This window comes from Podarcis raffonei, chromosome 11 (assembly GCF_027172205.1).
Source record: "Podarcis raffonei isolate rPodRaf1 chromosome 11, rPodRaf1.pri, whole genome shotgun sequence".
Lineage (NCBI taxonomy): Eukaryota > Metazoa > Chordata > Lepidosauria > Squamata > Lacertidae > Podarcis > Podarcis raffonei.
Genome location: NC_070612.1, coordinates 20578977 through 20596729, shown reverse-complemented (window position 1 = coordinate 20596729; position 17753 = coordinate 20578977). Strand labels below are relative to the sequence as shown.

General features: G+C 43.4%; 1 protein-coding gene across 2 annotated transcripts in view; it reads left to right on the top strand.

Moving 5' to 3' along the window:
* HCN1 (hyperpolarization activated cyclic nucleotide gated potassium channel 1) overlaps positions 1-17753 on the top strand; it is a 180189-nt gene that overhangs the window by 94998 nt on the left and 67438 nt on the right. For both annotated transcript variants that reach the window (XR_008332695.1, XM_053408051.1), the window contains exon 3: positions 8023-8184. Coding sequence is in view for 1 of the 2 variants with exons in the window: in XM_053408051.1 (XP_053264026.1) it covers positions 8023-8184 (162 nt within the window). In the remaining variant the exon portion in view is untranslated. The remainder of the gene's footprint in view (positions 1-8022; positions 8185-17753) is intronic.

The window sequence follows — 17753 nt, the reverse complement described above, 5'->3', positions numbered from 1 at the left end:
CACCTCATTTCTTACAGAAAATCAGAGCTATATAGGCCACAGAAATGATTAAAAATATGTAAGGACTTCTTTATGAGGAAATATTTAAAGGATTACAGCTTGTCAGAGAGAGGGAATAGGAGCTGACATGGTCAGAATTTATCAAAACAATGAATGGCTTCAGAGAAAGTAAACAATGTTATTATTGTTTGTTCCCATCCTTAAGTAATCTTAGTTTTTGCTTGTTAATGGAAATGAGAGAATAGCCAGATCTAAAAAGTTATGGCCACTAGCATTTTCTTTAGATAAGCGCATACAGCAAGGTTGGGAAATTTGAGGCCCTTCAGACGTTATTGGACTACAACTTCCATCTTTCCTTGCCATTGGCTGTGCTTGTTGAGACTGATTGGAGCTGAATTCCAGCAACATCCTGAGAGCTCCATGTTCCTCATCCCTGACATTGACAAAGAAAGTGCTCTCTTTTTGTACTGAGGAAAGATGGATAAGTATGAAATGGTACCAAAAATCATTAGATTCATTCTCGGCCAAATACATTAGATTCATGAAATTCTTGCCAGCCCAAGCTTTGAAGGCAGCTAAAAGGTTTACAGGCTATTTTCTGTATCGCTCCAAATGTTGACTCATGTGGAACTCTCCATAACATGGGGCATTCCTCTGTTGCTCATTTGGCACCCAGCATATCCTTCATTGTCACAGTGAGTAATGTTCTGGGTAATTTATCATGAACCATGTTCCTTAATATTCCTGCAGCCCTTGTAAGAGATTGGGAGACTTGTCCCTGTAGACTTGTTTAGATTCTGGCTTCACCCGATAAGATTTTTTGGAGCGACTTGTTTCGCAACTCATGTTTAAACCATCCCTGGAATGCATCCATTTTCAAGACATCTGGGTAATTAATTCTTGCGGTGCTGGTCACTAAAGTCGTTGGCATTGTTCATGCCTGAGAGCAAATGCAGGCTGTGGGGAGAGGAAAGAATATCATCCCACATCCCTGAATTCTTGCTACTGGTAAAAGGTTAATCTGGGCTGCATCCTTCCTTGCAGTTAGAACAGAGAGGGAAAATAGCACCACTGAAATTGACCTGGCAATTGCCCATATTATATTTACATCCATTATTCCTTTATCTAGAATATAGTCTTGCCTGGTTTGTGGAACATAATAAGATGCCTTATTCTGAAACAAGCCTTTGATGTATCTAATTCAGTGTTGTCCAGTCCATCCTTTTTTTAATCTGGTACCCTCCATATTATTATTTTTTTGACTGTTGGTCTATCATGGCCAGTGATCAGGGATGGCTGGAGTTGTAGTCCAAAACATCTTGAAGGTACCATGTTGAGGAAGACTGGTCTTTCTCTGATGGGCAGTGGCAATCCAAGGTTTCAGAACAGAGACTTTCTCAGTCCTGTCTGGACATGCCATGGATTTGACCTTGGACATTTTGCACGCAAAACATGTTTTATTCTACTGAGCTGCCCCAGCCTTCCCCAACCTGGTGCCTTCCAAACTATCCCAGGTTCAATTCCCAGCATCTCCGGGTGGGGACCCTCATTGGGATCAATTAAAAAAACCAGGAAGCAGAAACTAGGAATAAATCCCCAGTCTCCCCAGTGAAGAAATGTAGAAAGTGTCAGTGTTTGTAAAAAGAAATGGTTCTGACCACCCTTTGTTGCCTCAGCCTGGTCCTTGGACCCTTGTCGGCATAAAAGAGTCCACAAGAAAAGTATCCTTGCAGAGTACTTTCTGCTTTTGTTCTTAAAAGTCTTTCTGCAAAAGCGACTGACCAACTGTACACATCAACACTACCAGCTTTCACTAACTAACCAACCAACCAACCCAACACCAAACTAACATTTCTCACTCTATATATACAACCCAGTGCAGGCCGCTGACTCATGCTGACCCAGCTTTTTAAGCATTAAAGAAACAGCGCCCAATTTTTAGCCGTGACAGAAAGTAGACAGAGTCATATAGATTTATTTATTTTTTTTGCACTGCCCCTTGTATCAGACAATTTGATCTAATTTTATTAGTCAGTTGGTTGCTAGTAGGGAGTGGCAGTCAGACCAATGTAAGGCAGCCTTCCTAACGTTTATTCAGGATGGGGATAAGATGGAGATAGTAGCCAGGTTTCTGCAACAAACCACGAGGATTTGTGAATGTTATACAACAGTATTTTAATGTTAGATGCAGATTCTGTTAAGCTGTTTTATTGTACTGAACTTTTCAAAATTTTGTCTATATGCAAGTATATGAGTATAAAGGGGAGTCCCCCCCGAAGGATAGGTATTAGTACCTGTGCTTTTTAACTTGTGCATAAATGACCTGGTGTTAGAGATGATTAATGAAGTAGCCATGTTTGCTGATGACACCAAATTGTTGTGGGTGGGTGGAAAAAAAGGGGGGATTTCAAGGAACTCCAATATTATCTTTCAAAATTGGGTGAGTGAGCATTAGAATGACAAAGGCTATTCAATATAAGCAAGTATAAAGTGATATACATTGGGGCAAGGAATTTGAACTTCAAGTATACCCAAATGAGTTCCGAACTGGTGGTGACTGTCCAGGAGTAAGACCTTGGGGTCATGGTGGATAGCTTAGTGGAAGATACAACCCTGGGTGCGGCCTCTGTGAAAAAGTTGAATTTCGCATTAGGGATCATTAAGGAGGGGGTCAAAAGTAAAACAGCCAAAATCATAATACCTTTGCAGCTGTGCTAAGAATACTCCGTACAATTCTGCTCAAAAAAGGATGTTGTAGAGCTGTAAAATAAGCAGAACAGGGCAACCAAAGTGTTCAAGGATCTCCCTATGATGGAGGGTCACAATATTTGGGGTTTTCTGTATAGAGAAGGGTGAGTAAAGGAGGCAATGGTATTGAAATGCATGGTATTGAAAAAGTGGGCAGTCCTCCCCTTTCTCAACATTCTAGCACCCAGGGTCATCCAGTGAAGCGGAGTGTGGGAAGAGTTGCTTCACCATAGTCAGTGTGGTGTAGTGGTTAAGAGCGGTAGTCTCGTAATCTGAGGAACCAGGTTCGCGTCTCCGCTCCTCCACATGCAGCTGCTGGGTGACCTTGGGCTAGTCACACTTCTCTGAAGTCTCTCAGCCCCACTCACCTCACAGAGTGGTTGTTGTGGGGGAGGAAGGGAAAGGAGAATGTTAGCCGCTTTGAGACTCCTTAAAGGGAGTGAAAGGCGGGATATCAAATCCAAACTCTTCTTCTTCTTCTAAATGGCTTACTATTATTTCCAGATGAGGCCAACATGTGGAACTCAACTCTACAGATCACTATTAGCTGCCTCTTTGAGTGTGGTATCCCTGTGGCCAAATGGATCACCTAGTTTCTAAATGAATCTTGTATTTCTCTCAGCATCTGTACTAACCGTGCTTAATATTCCCCTTACCTCTGCAATAATAGTGAACTTGGTGAGCATGTTCGTGTGTGTGTGTGTGTGTGTGTGTGTGTGTGTATCCGTTCGTTTGTTCGTTCACAGTCCATTTGGGGTTAGGAAGTCTTGCTGTGGAATAAATGAGGCCAGCACAATGAAACTGAATGCCATACTCACTGAATTTGAGTTTAGAAAAAAAATAACACATTCAAAAGGACACAAAACACTGATTGCCTTCAGCTCATGTTTTCCAGATACACGTTTGATTAAAATTAGTGTGCACTTCATTAAATCTCTCTGGTGTTTTCCCCTTCATCATTAGTTTAGCCGAATCCAAGCTTTCTACACTCATTAGCAGCTTTGCATAAACCATGTAACCAGATTTAAAAGTCTTGTATATGCCTACCCACTTTTTCTTTTGCAGAAAGATTAGTTTCCCAAAGAAATATACTGAAAATTAACCGTATATATAAGGATTCAGTTGAACAAACACTGCTGCCTTCCAGGTAAAATAAAATATTGCACTCAGCAGCTGTTTTAAATGCTCTTTGTTCTCAGACTCAGCTTCTATTTCACGCCTAGCAAAGAGTTACAAACTATATAGGGCAATAGGGCTAGACTTGACTCTGCTGACGTCAATGAGAGAAGTCCATTTGTCTTCAACAGACGTCGAATCAGGCCAACAGTTTGCTATTGATCTTTTGCTGAGAACACAAGTGTCAACAATAGTTGCTTAGTTGACATGCTGCCTATCTAGAGCACAAGATGAATCTGCTGAAATGGCTTAAGAGGTTTCCTTGTTAACTTTTATAGCTTCTAGTGCATGGGTGGCAACCTGCTGCGTGTGTGATACCATAAACGGCACATGCCGTGACCGATTGCAGCACACCTTGAAGAAGAGGCATGCCTGGATGGTCTCTCCTGTGCTCTTTGCTTGTCTGCTTCTTGCTCGATAGAAGCAAAATCTTCTGCATAAAGGAGATAGGAAGTGTTGATTTACTTACTTGCACGGACAACAATAAAAGGAACCTGTAGCAGACTTGCCTGGGCCCCATGGAGACGGTGGGTCCGTGCAAGATCACAGCATCTCAGATGGAACTGTCAAATTAAAACTTGTCTGTCCAACTCATAGATCAGTAATTGTGGAGTGGCTACGTTCTCTGTTATTGATATGTCCATTAGTAGCCTGGTAATCTCCATTCTAATCTCATGCAATCATTATGAGCAATGTAATGGCTCACTGTGGAACACAAGAAGGACTATAGTTCAAGGGTAATGCTGATTTGATTCAGAGTCAGTCTTCTACTCTAAGCATTTAAGGAATGCTTGGAGTAGAAGACTGATTCTGAGGTCTTGAAGAGGTTTTGCAAGCTGCAGTAGTAGAATGCAATGGTCTGGTTAATCAGTGATCTGGCTTTTCAGATGTTGCTCCAACACATGTAGGCTCTACTACAAACTTCAGATGGGGACAATAGCATGTATAAACCTGGCCCCCCTCTGCATATTGTTCATATGTTCAGCAGCAAAATTGTGCTAGTATTTATTTGGGGGGTGAGGGGGTTAAAGTGCAGATGTTAAAAACTAATTAAAATGCACATATGTTTTATTCCATGTATCTAGTTAGTTTCCACATCAGAGTGCAAGAGTGCACTTAGCTGCCCTCAAAAAAACCTGAACTAATTTTGTATGGAATTATTGGGAGCCACAAAATGACTTTGCTCATCATTACTCATATTCAGAACAGACCTGTTGAAATTAGGGGACTTGTGTAAGTTAAGTACATTGATTTTAGTGGGTTTGCTCTGAGTATGAATAACCATACAGTGTCATTAAGGAACATGACTAATGCAAGGATATATGTCTTTCAAATGAAGCCAAACGATCAGGATGAGCTTTGCAATGTTTAAAGAATTTTAGGCACAAAGTGGCTTCTTAGTATATACCTATGAATAAAAAAGGGATTATTAATCAAGTGTGAATGAAACTGATAATAGTGCAATGAACCTCTTTGACTTCAGAGGCCAATCCCTTCTCATAACCATCAGCGTCTCTGCTGATCCGTTCTCAGCTTTTGCTGAAGTTGTTTTCAGCAAGGTGATATAAAGGGGTTACAATATACAGTAACTTAAGTTTATAAGAAAGGTCTAGTTTGTATGAGGAACACAATGTAAGGGGTTCAGCTTTAGAATACCCCCCTCCCCAAGATTTTGCCTGTCCTGAGATTGACATATTTGACAACTGTAATGAATGGTAATACAGGAGCCAAGCTGTTGTTGTTGATTTTTTAAAAACCTATATTGCTTTTTACAAATGTGAGTTATATCTTGCAATTTGAAAAATTAATTAGCCAAATTAATTAAATATATTAGAGTACCTCAGTGTAGCTTGCAATGTGTGTGTGTGTATTTAGTAGGATTTATCTTAACACTGTCTTAAGTAACCTGTGGTTTCCCCCCCCCTCTTTTCTTTTTTTCCTGCAAATGTTCAGTGTAAAGCTGAACTGAACAGCGTAGGATTATTTTATAGCAACAGAGTTATCTATCACCGGGATGTTTTTATGGCAATCAGCTCCTGTTCAAAATTTTTAAAAAAACCAAAACCCATTCTAAACTGACATTGATGAAACAATTGCTTGATACTGATCACCATTGCATTGAGAGTATTTTTAGTTTTGATAAGTTAGGGCAGTGATGGCTATATTATATAGAACTGTATGCAGAGCAGTTAGTTGACTGTTTTGGAGTTGTGAGTTTCATTAATGAAAAATGGTCTCTTAAAACCACATTCCGCGAAATTATTTATTTATTTAAAGCATTTTCATCACAGCTAACAACCAAGATTTGTTCCAGCGTGATTCGAACAACCTATATATAAGTGGCCTGGTTTTGTTTTGTTTTTTTAAAGGTGCTCACCACCTGCAGGGTCTGACTTAGAGTTAAATTGGATTTGGAAAGTGTTTCTGAAATGCCAACCAGTTATAGTTAAGTGCCTAAAAATGGACCAGACCAGACATTTAGGCTTCTAGGTTTAATAGTTTGGGCCATGAATGTCTTCTTGACGGATCCCTTTAATGAGAAAAGATTTGGCCTCCATCATCACTTCAAATATTAGAAAAATGTCACCATACACCCTTGGCTCAGAAGTTATTTATTTACATGAGTTCTACCTGTTTCGGTTCTACCTGTTCACCTCTTTCTGACTGACTGACTACCGGTTGGTTTTAGTTATTTGAGGCTATTAATAGAGAGAAGTGGCTGTGTAGAATGGGGTTAGCCATAGGACCAAGAACCACACATGGGCTGAAGTGGGTTTATAATGACCAAAACTTTAATGGACACCACTCACGGTGTTTGACATGGCATAGCGCCAACAATTCAGGCATTAGGGAACCAGGCTGATGCCACCCCAGCCCCACCGCCAGTTTGAATTCTAGGATAATATTGGGGCAGGGTAGGAATGTCAGGCTTACCAGGCAGGGCTTTGGGTTTGGTGGCTCGACCACCAGTACACTTTCCTCTTCCACCCAGTAGGATTGCTCTGTTAGTAAGTTTTCTCATCCGCAAAATGGCTATATTACTTACTAGTCAAGTGAAGCTGTTGCTGGGCTGAACAAGATAAAGGCAGTGTGTGTGCACCTCTACTTTTTTCTTCAGAAGGTAGGGTGTGGATACATTCAAGCTGCTTTCTCCTGAGCACTGAACACTGCACTTTGGATAGAAATTTGAGGCAACTGCAGTTGTACAACTAATAAATAATATTTGCATGTTGTCAAGCCCCTACCTAGCTATTGCCTTGGGGAGACCTACACTGCAGTAGTGTTACAGAAGTTTGACAGGAAACCCCAACAACAATAGTATCAAATTCACAGGACAAAAAATAATATTTGTAAAAATACTTTGAAATCATCAGTGATACATTTGATAACAGCAGAATGTTTTGTAAAACCAAATGTGTTATAGAATTTAGTGCTTCTACTGCTTATTCTTCTGTGTTTAGAATCAATGCACACTAACATGCCTCTGGTATTGTTCCAACCATGTAGCGACTCAGCAAATTTTGACCGCAGGGCACCCATATGAAGTTTGTGTCATTCCCAAATCGGAAATGGAGGACTGTGTGGATAGAGCGTGCTGACATTTGCATCTGTGCATCTAGTTAATACTGGGAGAGATGGAAGTTTCCATTCAACCATATTTTCATTACAGCAGGGAACTTGTAGTCTTCCAGATGTTGTTTCACCCCCAGCCCGTTTGGCCAATGGTCAGGGATGTTGGGGCTTGTAGTCTAACAACATCTGGAGGGTCGCAGCTTTCCTACCACTCCTTTAGTGCATACAGAAAATACTTTCCAGGCCAATTTGTCTACAAAGAAACTTCAAGGACTGTAAAAAAATTCTGAATGGTGGACACCATCAAGGCCTCTTGAGCTGCCTGGCTCTAGAGGATTTTCTTTATTCTCTGTTGATTAAATATGCTGCTAGACCCCACTTCAACTGCCAAGATATCAGGGCAGCATACAAAGCTAAAGGAAAATAGAAACAGATTCAGAGTGATCACTTGCCTTGACAAGAGAGGACTCGTCAAGTTGCATGGCTTTGGTCTCATTGTCATACAATTTCTAATTTTCTCTACAGATTTTCCACATGACATATGATCTTGCAAGCGCTGTAGTGAGAATCTTCAACCTGATTGGAATGATGCTCCTCCTTTGCCACTGGGACGGTTGCCTTCAGTTTTTGGTACCATTGCTCCAGGATTTCCCGCACGATTGCTGGGTGTCCCTAAATGGTATGGTTGTAAGTATTGTTCATTTTTCATTGTGTTTTTTCAAACGTCCTTTTAAGAGCTGTAATGAAGAAGGCATATATTCAGAGCCTGTTATTTTTCAACAGTATGTACAGTTTGCTAGTAAGGTTTTGAAGGTTGTTTTTTAGCTCATGTTGATGATGATGATGATGATGATGATAATGGGACCAGACATCAGCAACAGATAATCAAGTGGCAAGTGCAGTGAAATGTTGCGATGTGTCCCTGGGTACCCATGCTGGGAATTTCCATGTGTTTCCTCTGAGCCAAGAGGAAAGCAGGGGAATCTGCCAGACCTGTCAGTCAAACCATCATTTCTCTTTGTCTTGCTTCCTTTTCCTCACCTGCCACGCTGGTTCTGACTCCCTCTTCCTGCTGAGCCTGCCATTCCATCCCCTTTCTTCTCCCTCCTTCTCTTTTCTCTGCTGCTTGTTCCGATTTCTGATTTTCCCACCCATAATGCAACTGGAACAATGTTATGGCGCAATGCAGAGAGATTCTGACAATGCATTGTGGAAGAACATTGCTGTCCAGCTGTCTGCCGACTGCTGCTATTCCAGGGCACTTCAGTGGCTGCTGTTCCTAGGCAGAAAAAGTACTGTGTAAAAAGAAAGAGAGAGAGGGAGAGAGATATAACCTCTTTAGAATAGATGCAGCTGCCCTGGCCTCTCATAGCAAGTCCAAAGTGTTTTAAACCAGGGATGAGGAATCTCAGGCTCAGCGGCCAAATGCAGTTCTCCAGTCCATTCTGTCCATCGCTGCAGACTTTCTCTGGGCCATAACTCTCACTGACCTAACTATGCCCTCCTTGAGGGGTCTTCGCTGCAAGATCACATTCATCCGGTGCTATATCAACTGCACTGGCTCCCGGTGGAGTACAGGATCAGGTTTAAGGTGCTGGTTTTAACCTTTAAAGCCCTATACAGCCTAGGACCCTCGTACCTACGGGACCGCCTCTCCTGGTATGCCCCACAGAGGAATTAAAACATCCTGAAGGTCCCAGGCCACAGAGAGGTTAGGCTGGCCTCAACTAGAGCCAGGGCTTTCTCGGCTGCAGCTCCAATCTGGTTAAACACTCTGTCACAAGAGACTAGGGCCCTGCGGGACTTGACATCTTTCCGCAGGGCCTGCAAGACAGAGCTGTTCCGCCAGGCCTTTGGCCAGGGCACAGCCTGACTCCCTCCCTCGGCAATCTTCGCGGAGCTCTGGCACAATGGTTGCCAGTGGCTTGATTTGAATTAATTTTATAATGAATGATTTTAGAGTGTTGTTTGTGCTGTACTTTTGTACTGTTTTATTGTTGTTAGCCGCCCTGAGCCCGGCTTCGGCTGGGGAGGGCGGGATATAAATAAAATTTTATTATTATTATTATTATTATTATTATTATTATTATTATTATTATTTTGCCCAGCTGGGATGAGTCCTTGGAATCTGATAATGCCTCTATGCACCTAATGCGTAGGTGGAGGGAGGATGGGTGTAGAGACTTCAGTTGTTGTGGCTGAAACGTAGCTTGCTGTGCACTGTAAACGGTAAGAGTCCCATCTTTTGCTCTGCTCTTGTCTGCTTCTGTCCCCACTCAATGCTGTGGCCCCTGGAGGGCTGCCCACGAGAGAATGCAACACTGTTTTGAACCTTCACCTGCCTCCCATTAAAATGGAGATCTTTTGTCTGAAAGCTCTTCATCGTCACCACCAAAAACATAAAGGTGAAATACTCTGGCATCTCTCTAAGAATCTGAGGCACCTGAGGATCTGATGAAATTGACATATAGTTGCCAGGAGATTGATGAAGAGAGATGTGTGGGTGCTGGGTTGCAAGAGGCCAGCTGAGAATGACAAGAGATGCCCATAGGCTTGAGGAAACAATGGGTTGTGGAGAGATGCAATTGCAAAACTGACTTATAGCACCTAAAGCAAAAAAAGAAGAGAAAGAGAAGTGCTGCAGAAGCAGATGGCTCAGGTATTTGGCTAAATGTGTTCTCACCCAAGGTAATTGATGGCTTGCCCCTAGGAACTGCTGACCACTGTGCCACATGGTGAGTCATACAGCTGCAAGCTCTCAGGAATGAGACTTCTGGATCTGGTTTTGTTCCACCCACCCAGGCTGGCCAGTGAGGTTGGTTGTTGTAGCAGCAGGGCAATTAATCAAGGGCGGGCAGAGGTGAAGGGAGCCAGGGAAAGAATGGAAGTTTCCAGCTGAGAGTCCAAATATATTGTCTGGATGTCAGGTTCATCTGCAGATGGCCTCAGGTCTATCTATTGAGAACCACTAGAGTGGTAGACCGGGAAGCTTCTCAGAGATCAGGCCCATCCAGTCATCAGATCTTCCAGAAATGAAAGACGTGTTCTTAGATGTTAGTTATGGATGTTTATGTATTTATTTGGAGTGCTTACCTACCCATCACAGTTCAGAAAATGTCCTGTTGGCGCCCTTGTCAGATGCCCATATACCTGTGTTATTTGTTTTGAGTTTTCTATTCAAGTCAGTAACAAAAGTTTTTACACAGCTTTTGAAAAACTTGGCTGCCCCCCCCCCAAAAAAAGGAAAAGGAAACTCTGAGTGGTATACAGCTTTTTTTAAAAAAATACATCTCAATTTTTTCCCCTTATGTACTTCTGACACTTTGACATTTCTGGGAGATGACACTAAATAATGAAAGGCAGGCATGTAGGGGGAGATCCTTGAAGAATTCTAAGACTGGCTGTTCTCCAAGTAGAATGTCTAATAATCAGTTATGCTTATGTGCCCAGATTAAATGCAGAGTGATTCATGTTTTGGCACAATGAGCCCTATTTTTAAAATGGGTTAAAAGAAAGTTCAGCATTTTCAAATAAGAAATAATCTGGAAATGTTGTTTTCCACGGGCAGAGCAATGACTGCCTTGAACCTGTTATCTTTTGTCTGTAAGTGATGATCAGTGATGGATGTTCAGTTCAGGAAAAGTGAAATCTCCATAACTCACCTGCCTCTGCAGTACGCTACCAGTGGACAACATGCCTTCTTAGGCTAGCATATGTGCTATGAACCATTTACAACCCTATAAGTTGCATCTGATTGATGTTGCTGTTCATGCCCTTCTTATACAAAGTAATTATTATTTTATACTTCTGCAAAAAAAATAAATCATTTGCTTCCAAAATGTGCTAAATTATTAATTTCTCTTTCATTGGGGCATTCCCCACAATTATTATTTTTTGGACAACTGAAGATAATGTGAATGATCATCCTGATTCTGCCCATCGGTGTTTGTATTGCTATGAAAGTCTTGCATAGGAGAATGGGAGGCACATCTTCCGGTTTATTTTCAAGTAGATGAAAGAGAGTTGGGAAGAGGACCTATAAGCTTGCTAGGGGGGGGATGTCTGTACTTGTTTCTTTGTAATGGTGTAAGAAAACAGTGGAATTGATTGTGGAACCAGATTCTGGCCCATTGCTGCCCCATTGCTGCTGCTGCTGCTGCTGCTGCTGCTGCAGTGTTAGAATCATATAATTGTAGAGTTGGAAGGGACCCTAAGGGTCATCTAGTCCAACCCCCTGCAATGCAGGAATCTCATTGTGCTGGTCCTGGGGGCTACCGAGAGGTGAGGTCCGAGTCCAGTCCGAGGTTGATGGTGCGGTATGGAGGCTGTCTGTCAAAGCTGTAGCTGGGTGCAAGGCGGGGAATCGGGTAGGGTCAGGAACTTTGGCAGAAGAGCAGGACAGGGTGCAGACAGGAACAGGCTAGCAACAACGTTGCTCCTGCAATCTGGGACTGGGGCTGACTGGCTTTTATCTGCCCTGAGGCATAGGGCGGCCCCGGTCCACAGGTGACTCGCCTCTCCTGGCCTGGAGGTGAGCACTCCTCCTGCAGGAACTTAGTTCCCTCTGCCTCTCTGCCCTGAGCCTCTGCAGCTCAGGAGAGGCTGGAGGGTTACCTGACCCAGAGGCAACCTCCTCTTCCCCTGATGGGGCTGAGAGTGGAGCACCTGCAGGCAATGGGTCCTCCATCCCCTCAGGAGCCAGAGCAGACTCAGCTGGTACCTGCACCTGAGGATCCAGCACAGGTGAGGACCCTTCAGGCTCAGGCCCCAGCCCCGGCTCAGCTGGGTCTGGAGGCGGGGACTCCTGTGCAGGCTGAGATTCCTCAGGTTCAGCCTCTGAGTCTGAATCCCAGGCCATCACACTCAGCTAAAGCATCCATGACAGATGGCCATCCAACCTCTGCTTAAAAACCTCCAAGGAAGGAGACCGTTCACACTGTCCCAACAGCTCTTACTTTCAGAAAGTTTTTCCTGATGTTTAGTCAGAATCTCCTTTCTTATAACTTGAAGCCATCAGTTCAAGTCCTACCCCCCAGAGCAGGGGAAAACAAGCTTGGTCCCTCTTCCAGGTGACAGCCCCTGTTGTTGGCACATTTTATTTTATGAATCACCTTCCATGTGAGTCTTCAGGTGATGTACATAAAAACAGATAAAAATAGCTTTTAAGGTCAGAAAATGAAAGCTAAGTCTCAAAACAATACAGAGTAAACACCTAAGGCAGAAACCATTTCAGCATGTTTTTTAAAAAATATATTAATTTATGACTCTCTTCCACATGAGTATCAAGGTGTTTTACATAAAAACAAGTGAAAACTGCTTTATAAGCAAGCAGCACAAAAATGACAACTGAAGAGAGGTGTTTATGCTATATTGTTTTTTAAACCTAACAGACTCCCCCCACCCCAATCTAGAAAAGCTTTTGGAAACAAAAAGGCATTCAATTGTTTGCAGAAATCATAAACAGTGGGTCTTTATAGTATCTCAGTAGAGATGCTGTTCCACAGAACAGAGGCAGTCACGCTGGAAGTCCTGCTGTGAGCTACTGAGGAGTGGGCTTCTGACATTTTAGAGAACAGCTTCAGCCCAGTATACCTGAATGAGCGTCTCCACCCCCATCGCTGAGCCCAGGTTCTCCGCCACCTTCTGGTGGTTCCCTCACCGTGAGAAGCAAAGTTACAGGGAACCAGGCAGAAGGCCTTCTCGGTAGTGGCGGCCACCCTGTGGAACACCCTCCCTTCAGATGTCAAGTAGATAAAGAACTACACAACTTTTAGAAGACATCTGAATAGATATGTTCTAAGTTGCCCACAGTGGCTGGAGAAACCCAGCCAGATTGGTGAGGTATAAATAATACAAATTAATTAATTAATTAATTAATTAATTAATTAATTAATTAAAAGAAGCAACTATCCTGCAGAACACAGTGGCCAACCGGTCATGTAAAGAGTAAGGTAGTCTCTCAAGTATCTTGATCCCAAGCTGCAGATAGCCTTGGATATTAGTACTAAAGCCTTGAACTTGGCCCAGTAACAGATTGGCAGGTACCATTGACAAGATGTTACATGCTGGCAGATTGCCCCCACCAGCTTAGCTTAGTTGCCACTTTTGACACTAGCTACATCCTCCAGACCAACCTTACTGATAACCCCACATAGCGTGTCTTGCAGTACTACAGCCTTGAGGTTACCAAGGGGCATGCACACTTGTTGATCAATTCCGTTGGTACATCAGGACATTTGAAAACAGAGCTGTGCAAAAATGTCTGCTTGAAATTCTTTATCCTATTTGTGGGGAAAGAGACAGGACCATTTTACCTTTATTTGCCAAGGAGGAGAGGAGATTATCTTAAAGTTTCTGGAGGGAGGAGCTCATCGTTAGCAGTGGTAGTAACATAGATTCTTTATTTGTTTCAAAGTTGTAAGTACATGTGGCAGCCTAACCACCATTTTGTGTACTCCACAATGCCCAGGACCTAGCCTTGTTCCAGGGCATTATGTGTTGGCAGCAGAATTGTTGTTACCATGCACAAAAATGATGGGGAATATGTGGATAAAATTCTGTAAAGGGAGCTACTTTTTCGTGGCGGGGTGTGTGTGTATGTGTGTGTGTGTGAAAGAAAAAAACCCCTTGGATGTTTTCTCTGGGAAAATGTCTCATGAGACTTTTTTTCTTCGCATTACATTGCCAACAGACTCTAGAGCTGAGACCAACTAAATTATAGATTGGATATTTAATTGCATAATCCGCCCTCCTGATGATGGTGATCATTATAGCAACAACTACTACTACTACAACATATAAGGCACCTTTGTTCACAGACCTTTGTGAGTGGAATACATTACATTGTTAAATTGTATTGACCTGCATGTAACCCTCAGGGTGAAGGGCCAGCCATAAATGTCTAGAAATCAATCAATAACAGCTAAAAACTAGTTATATTATTAGTTTACCCAAATTGCCCCAAGCCAACTCTTCCCATCCATTATTATTTTTAAAAGAAGAAGTGTTATGAGTAAAAATAGATAGTTTTCTGCACCTGCATGTTTTCATCTGCTAGTTGTTGTTTTTTCCTCTTTTGGAATATTGTTCCTGATGTCTCACTGTGACAATGCCAGTCTCACAACAGCCAAGTGACTGTAGACATCCAGAAACATCTTTAATGATAAATGGCATGTTTGCTGACACTTCACAAGTGCAGCTTTCCTGACAAAATAGTGACATATCTTCAAAAATGTAATTACTCTAATAAAAAGTAGGTCACCGAGTTGCTGACTGGCACGTCTTGGCAATCTTTGTGCAGCTGCTTTTGTGGCTTCCGCTCCGCATAGATTGGAAACTAAAAAGTGCATATTTCCTGCTGAACTGCTGAAGAAACCAAGTGCCTGAACCAAAGGAACAAAAGCACTGCCAAACCAGCTAGTCTGAATGAAAGGAGCAGATTTTGTATTGTGTTCAATAAAGAGCCACAGAAAAGACAGCAGAAGTAGGCACAGCTCAGCTACCTTTGAAACTGCGTAAGAACTAGGAGTCTAACCTTCAGTTTGCAACTCCAGGCAGACTTGTGTGGAAGGCCAAGGAAACAACTGGGACTTATTTCCATTGAATGGCCCTGTTTGCATGTCATGCTAAGCCAAACCAAACCATGGACTAGCACAAGTCAGAAAGCATGTGGATTCCTGGAAGGGAGAGTGCTGCTACTTTTCTGATCACTCTGGTGCTGTGTTACACTTAGCTAAACCATGGTTTGGCTTAGCATGTCATCTGAACCCAGGCTTGTGATTTAGCTCTCCCCAGATAAACTAGGAGCTGCAACCACAGTTTGACTTCATGCTACATGCAGATGCCGGCAATGTCTACAAGGCAGAAAAATCTCCAGCATTCAAGCAAATCTCTGCACTTGTGACTTTGACTCCAATCTTCAGTTCTCCTGCTCCAATGGCCAGAGCTGCTGGGCATTCAGCAACAACTGGAGAGTCGCAGGTTCCGCACACCTGATATAGAACAATTGGCTGCATATCTACAAAATGTGAGGGCAGTTATTTCAAATGTTCTCCATGCCCTACACTATCATCACTTCATTACTCCTGCACATTGGTAAAACAACATGCAAACGGTATCTTGATACAACAACAACAATAACAACAACAACAACAACAACAACAACAACAACAATTTATTATTTGTACCCCGCCCATCTGGCTGGGTTTCCCCAGTCACTCTGGGCGGCTTCCAACAAAGATGAAAAATACACTAAAATGTCACATATTAAAAACTTCCCTGAACAGGGCTGCCTTCAGATGTCTTCTGAATGTCAGGTAGATGTTTATCACTTTGACATCTGATGGGAGGGCGTTCCACAGGGCGGGCGCCACTACCGAAAAGGCCCTCTGCCTGGTTCCCTGTAACTTGGCCTCTCGCAGTGAGGGAACTGCCAGAAGGCCCTCAGAGCTGGACCTCAGTGTCCGGGCAGAACGATGGGGGAGGAGACGCTCCTTCAGATATACTGGACCGAGGCCGTTTAGGGCTTTAAAGGTCAGCACCAACACTTTGAATTGTGCTCGGAAACGTACTGGGAGCCAATGTAGGTCTTTCAAGACCGGTGTTATATGGTCTCAGCGGCCACTCCCAGTCACCAGTCTAGCTGCCGCATTCTGGATTAGTTGTAGTTTCCGGGTCACCTTCAAAGGTAGCCCCACGTAGAGCGCATTGCAGTAGTCCAAGCGGGAGATAACCAGAGCATGTACCACTCTGGCGAGACAGTCTGCAGGCAGATAGGGTCTCAGCCTATGTACCAGATGGAGCTGGTAAACAGCTGCCCTGGATACAGATTTAACCTGTGCCTCCATGGACAGCTGGTGAGTCCAAAATGACTCCCAGGCTGCGCACCTGGTCCTTCAGGGGCACAGTTACCCCATTCAGGACCAGCAAATCCTCCACACCTGTCCGCCTCCTGTCCCCCAAAAACAGTACTTCTGTCTTGTCAGGATTCAACCTCAATCTGTTAGCCGCCATCCATCCTCCAACCGCTTCCAGACACTCACACAGGACCTTCACCGCCTTCACTGGTTCTGATTTAAAAGAGAGGTAACGCTGGGTATCATCCGCATACTGATGAACACCCAGCCCAAACCTCCTGATGATCTCTCCCAGTGGCTGCATGTAAATGTTGAAAAGCATGGGGGAGAGGACAGAACCCTGAGGCACAACAACAACAAAATTTATTATTTGTACCCCGCCCATCTGGCTGGGTTTCCCCAGCCACTCTGGGTGGCTTCCAACAGAACACTAAAAACAGAATACTGTATTTTTCTGTGTATAAGACTATTTTTTAATGTGGTCATCTTATACACGAGTAATGCAGAGAGGGGACGGGTGATTGGTGACAGCCGCAAGCAGGAGATTGTCAGCAGCAATTGGGCAGGTGATTGGTGGCTGTGGCAAGGTCTGCTGACGATTGGCTGCTGCTGTGACAATTGGGAGGGCCATTGGCGGCAGCTGGCGGCAAGCAGGCAGATGATAGGTGGCATTGTGGGTCAGGCAGGTGATAACTCCCCCCCCCCAAAAAAGCTCAACAACTCCGGGCAATCCCCCCCCCATTTTTCCTTAATTTGGTGTCCCTCAAAATAGGGGTTGTCTTATACACGGGGGGGGGGGTTATACTTTGAAAAATATGGTACTTTACAACTATATATTAAGGCTGTGCAATAAATTGCCATATCGTTGAATTGTATTGAAATAACATGTGCTTCAACAAGGCAATATACTGGTGAACAAAAGGTGGAGACTTAACAGCTTCCCAGGTGGTATCTCAGCTGAACCAATACTTTACAGATACTTTGCAGATAATTTGCAGGCACAGGACCCCCCCCCCCCCCCCCCGTGGCTGGCTAGACAACCATAGATCCAGCTGCAAAGTAAACAAAGAGCATAACAAAGAACTGGAAAGCTCTTCCTTCTTTCTTTCTTTCCTCACCTTCACCCCCACCAGTGAAAAAAAGTGGGGGGAAGAGTTTTCATTTTCTGGTGGTGTTTATGTTGTTGGTTCCCCCTAAATAGCTTTCCTCCATATGAAAAAGGAAGGGGTTTTTATTATTTAAAGGAGACTATCTTTTTGCTTGCTGTGTGAGAATGATGAGGAGGGTGCCATGGTACACCTGCAGCAACAGAACCAGACGACTTCATCTGCTCCAGCTGCAATGAAACATGTCTCTCTCATATCAGTCTCTACAGCCACAGCAGGCGCTGTAACTCTCCAA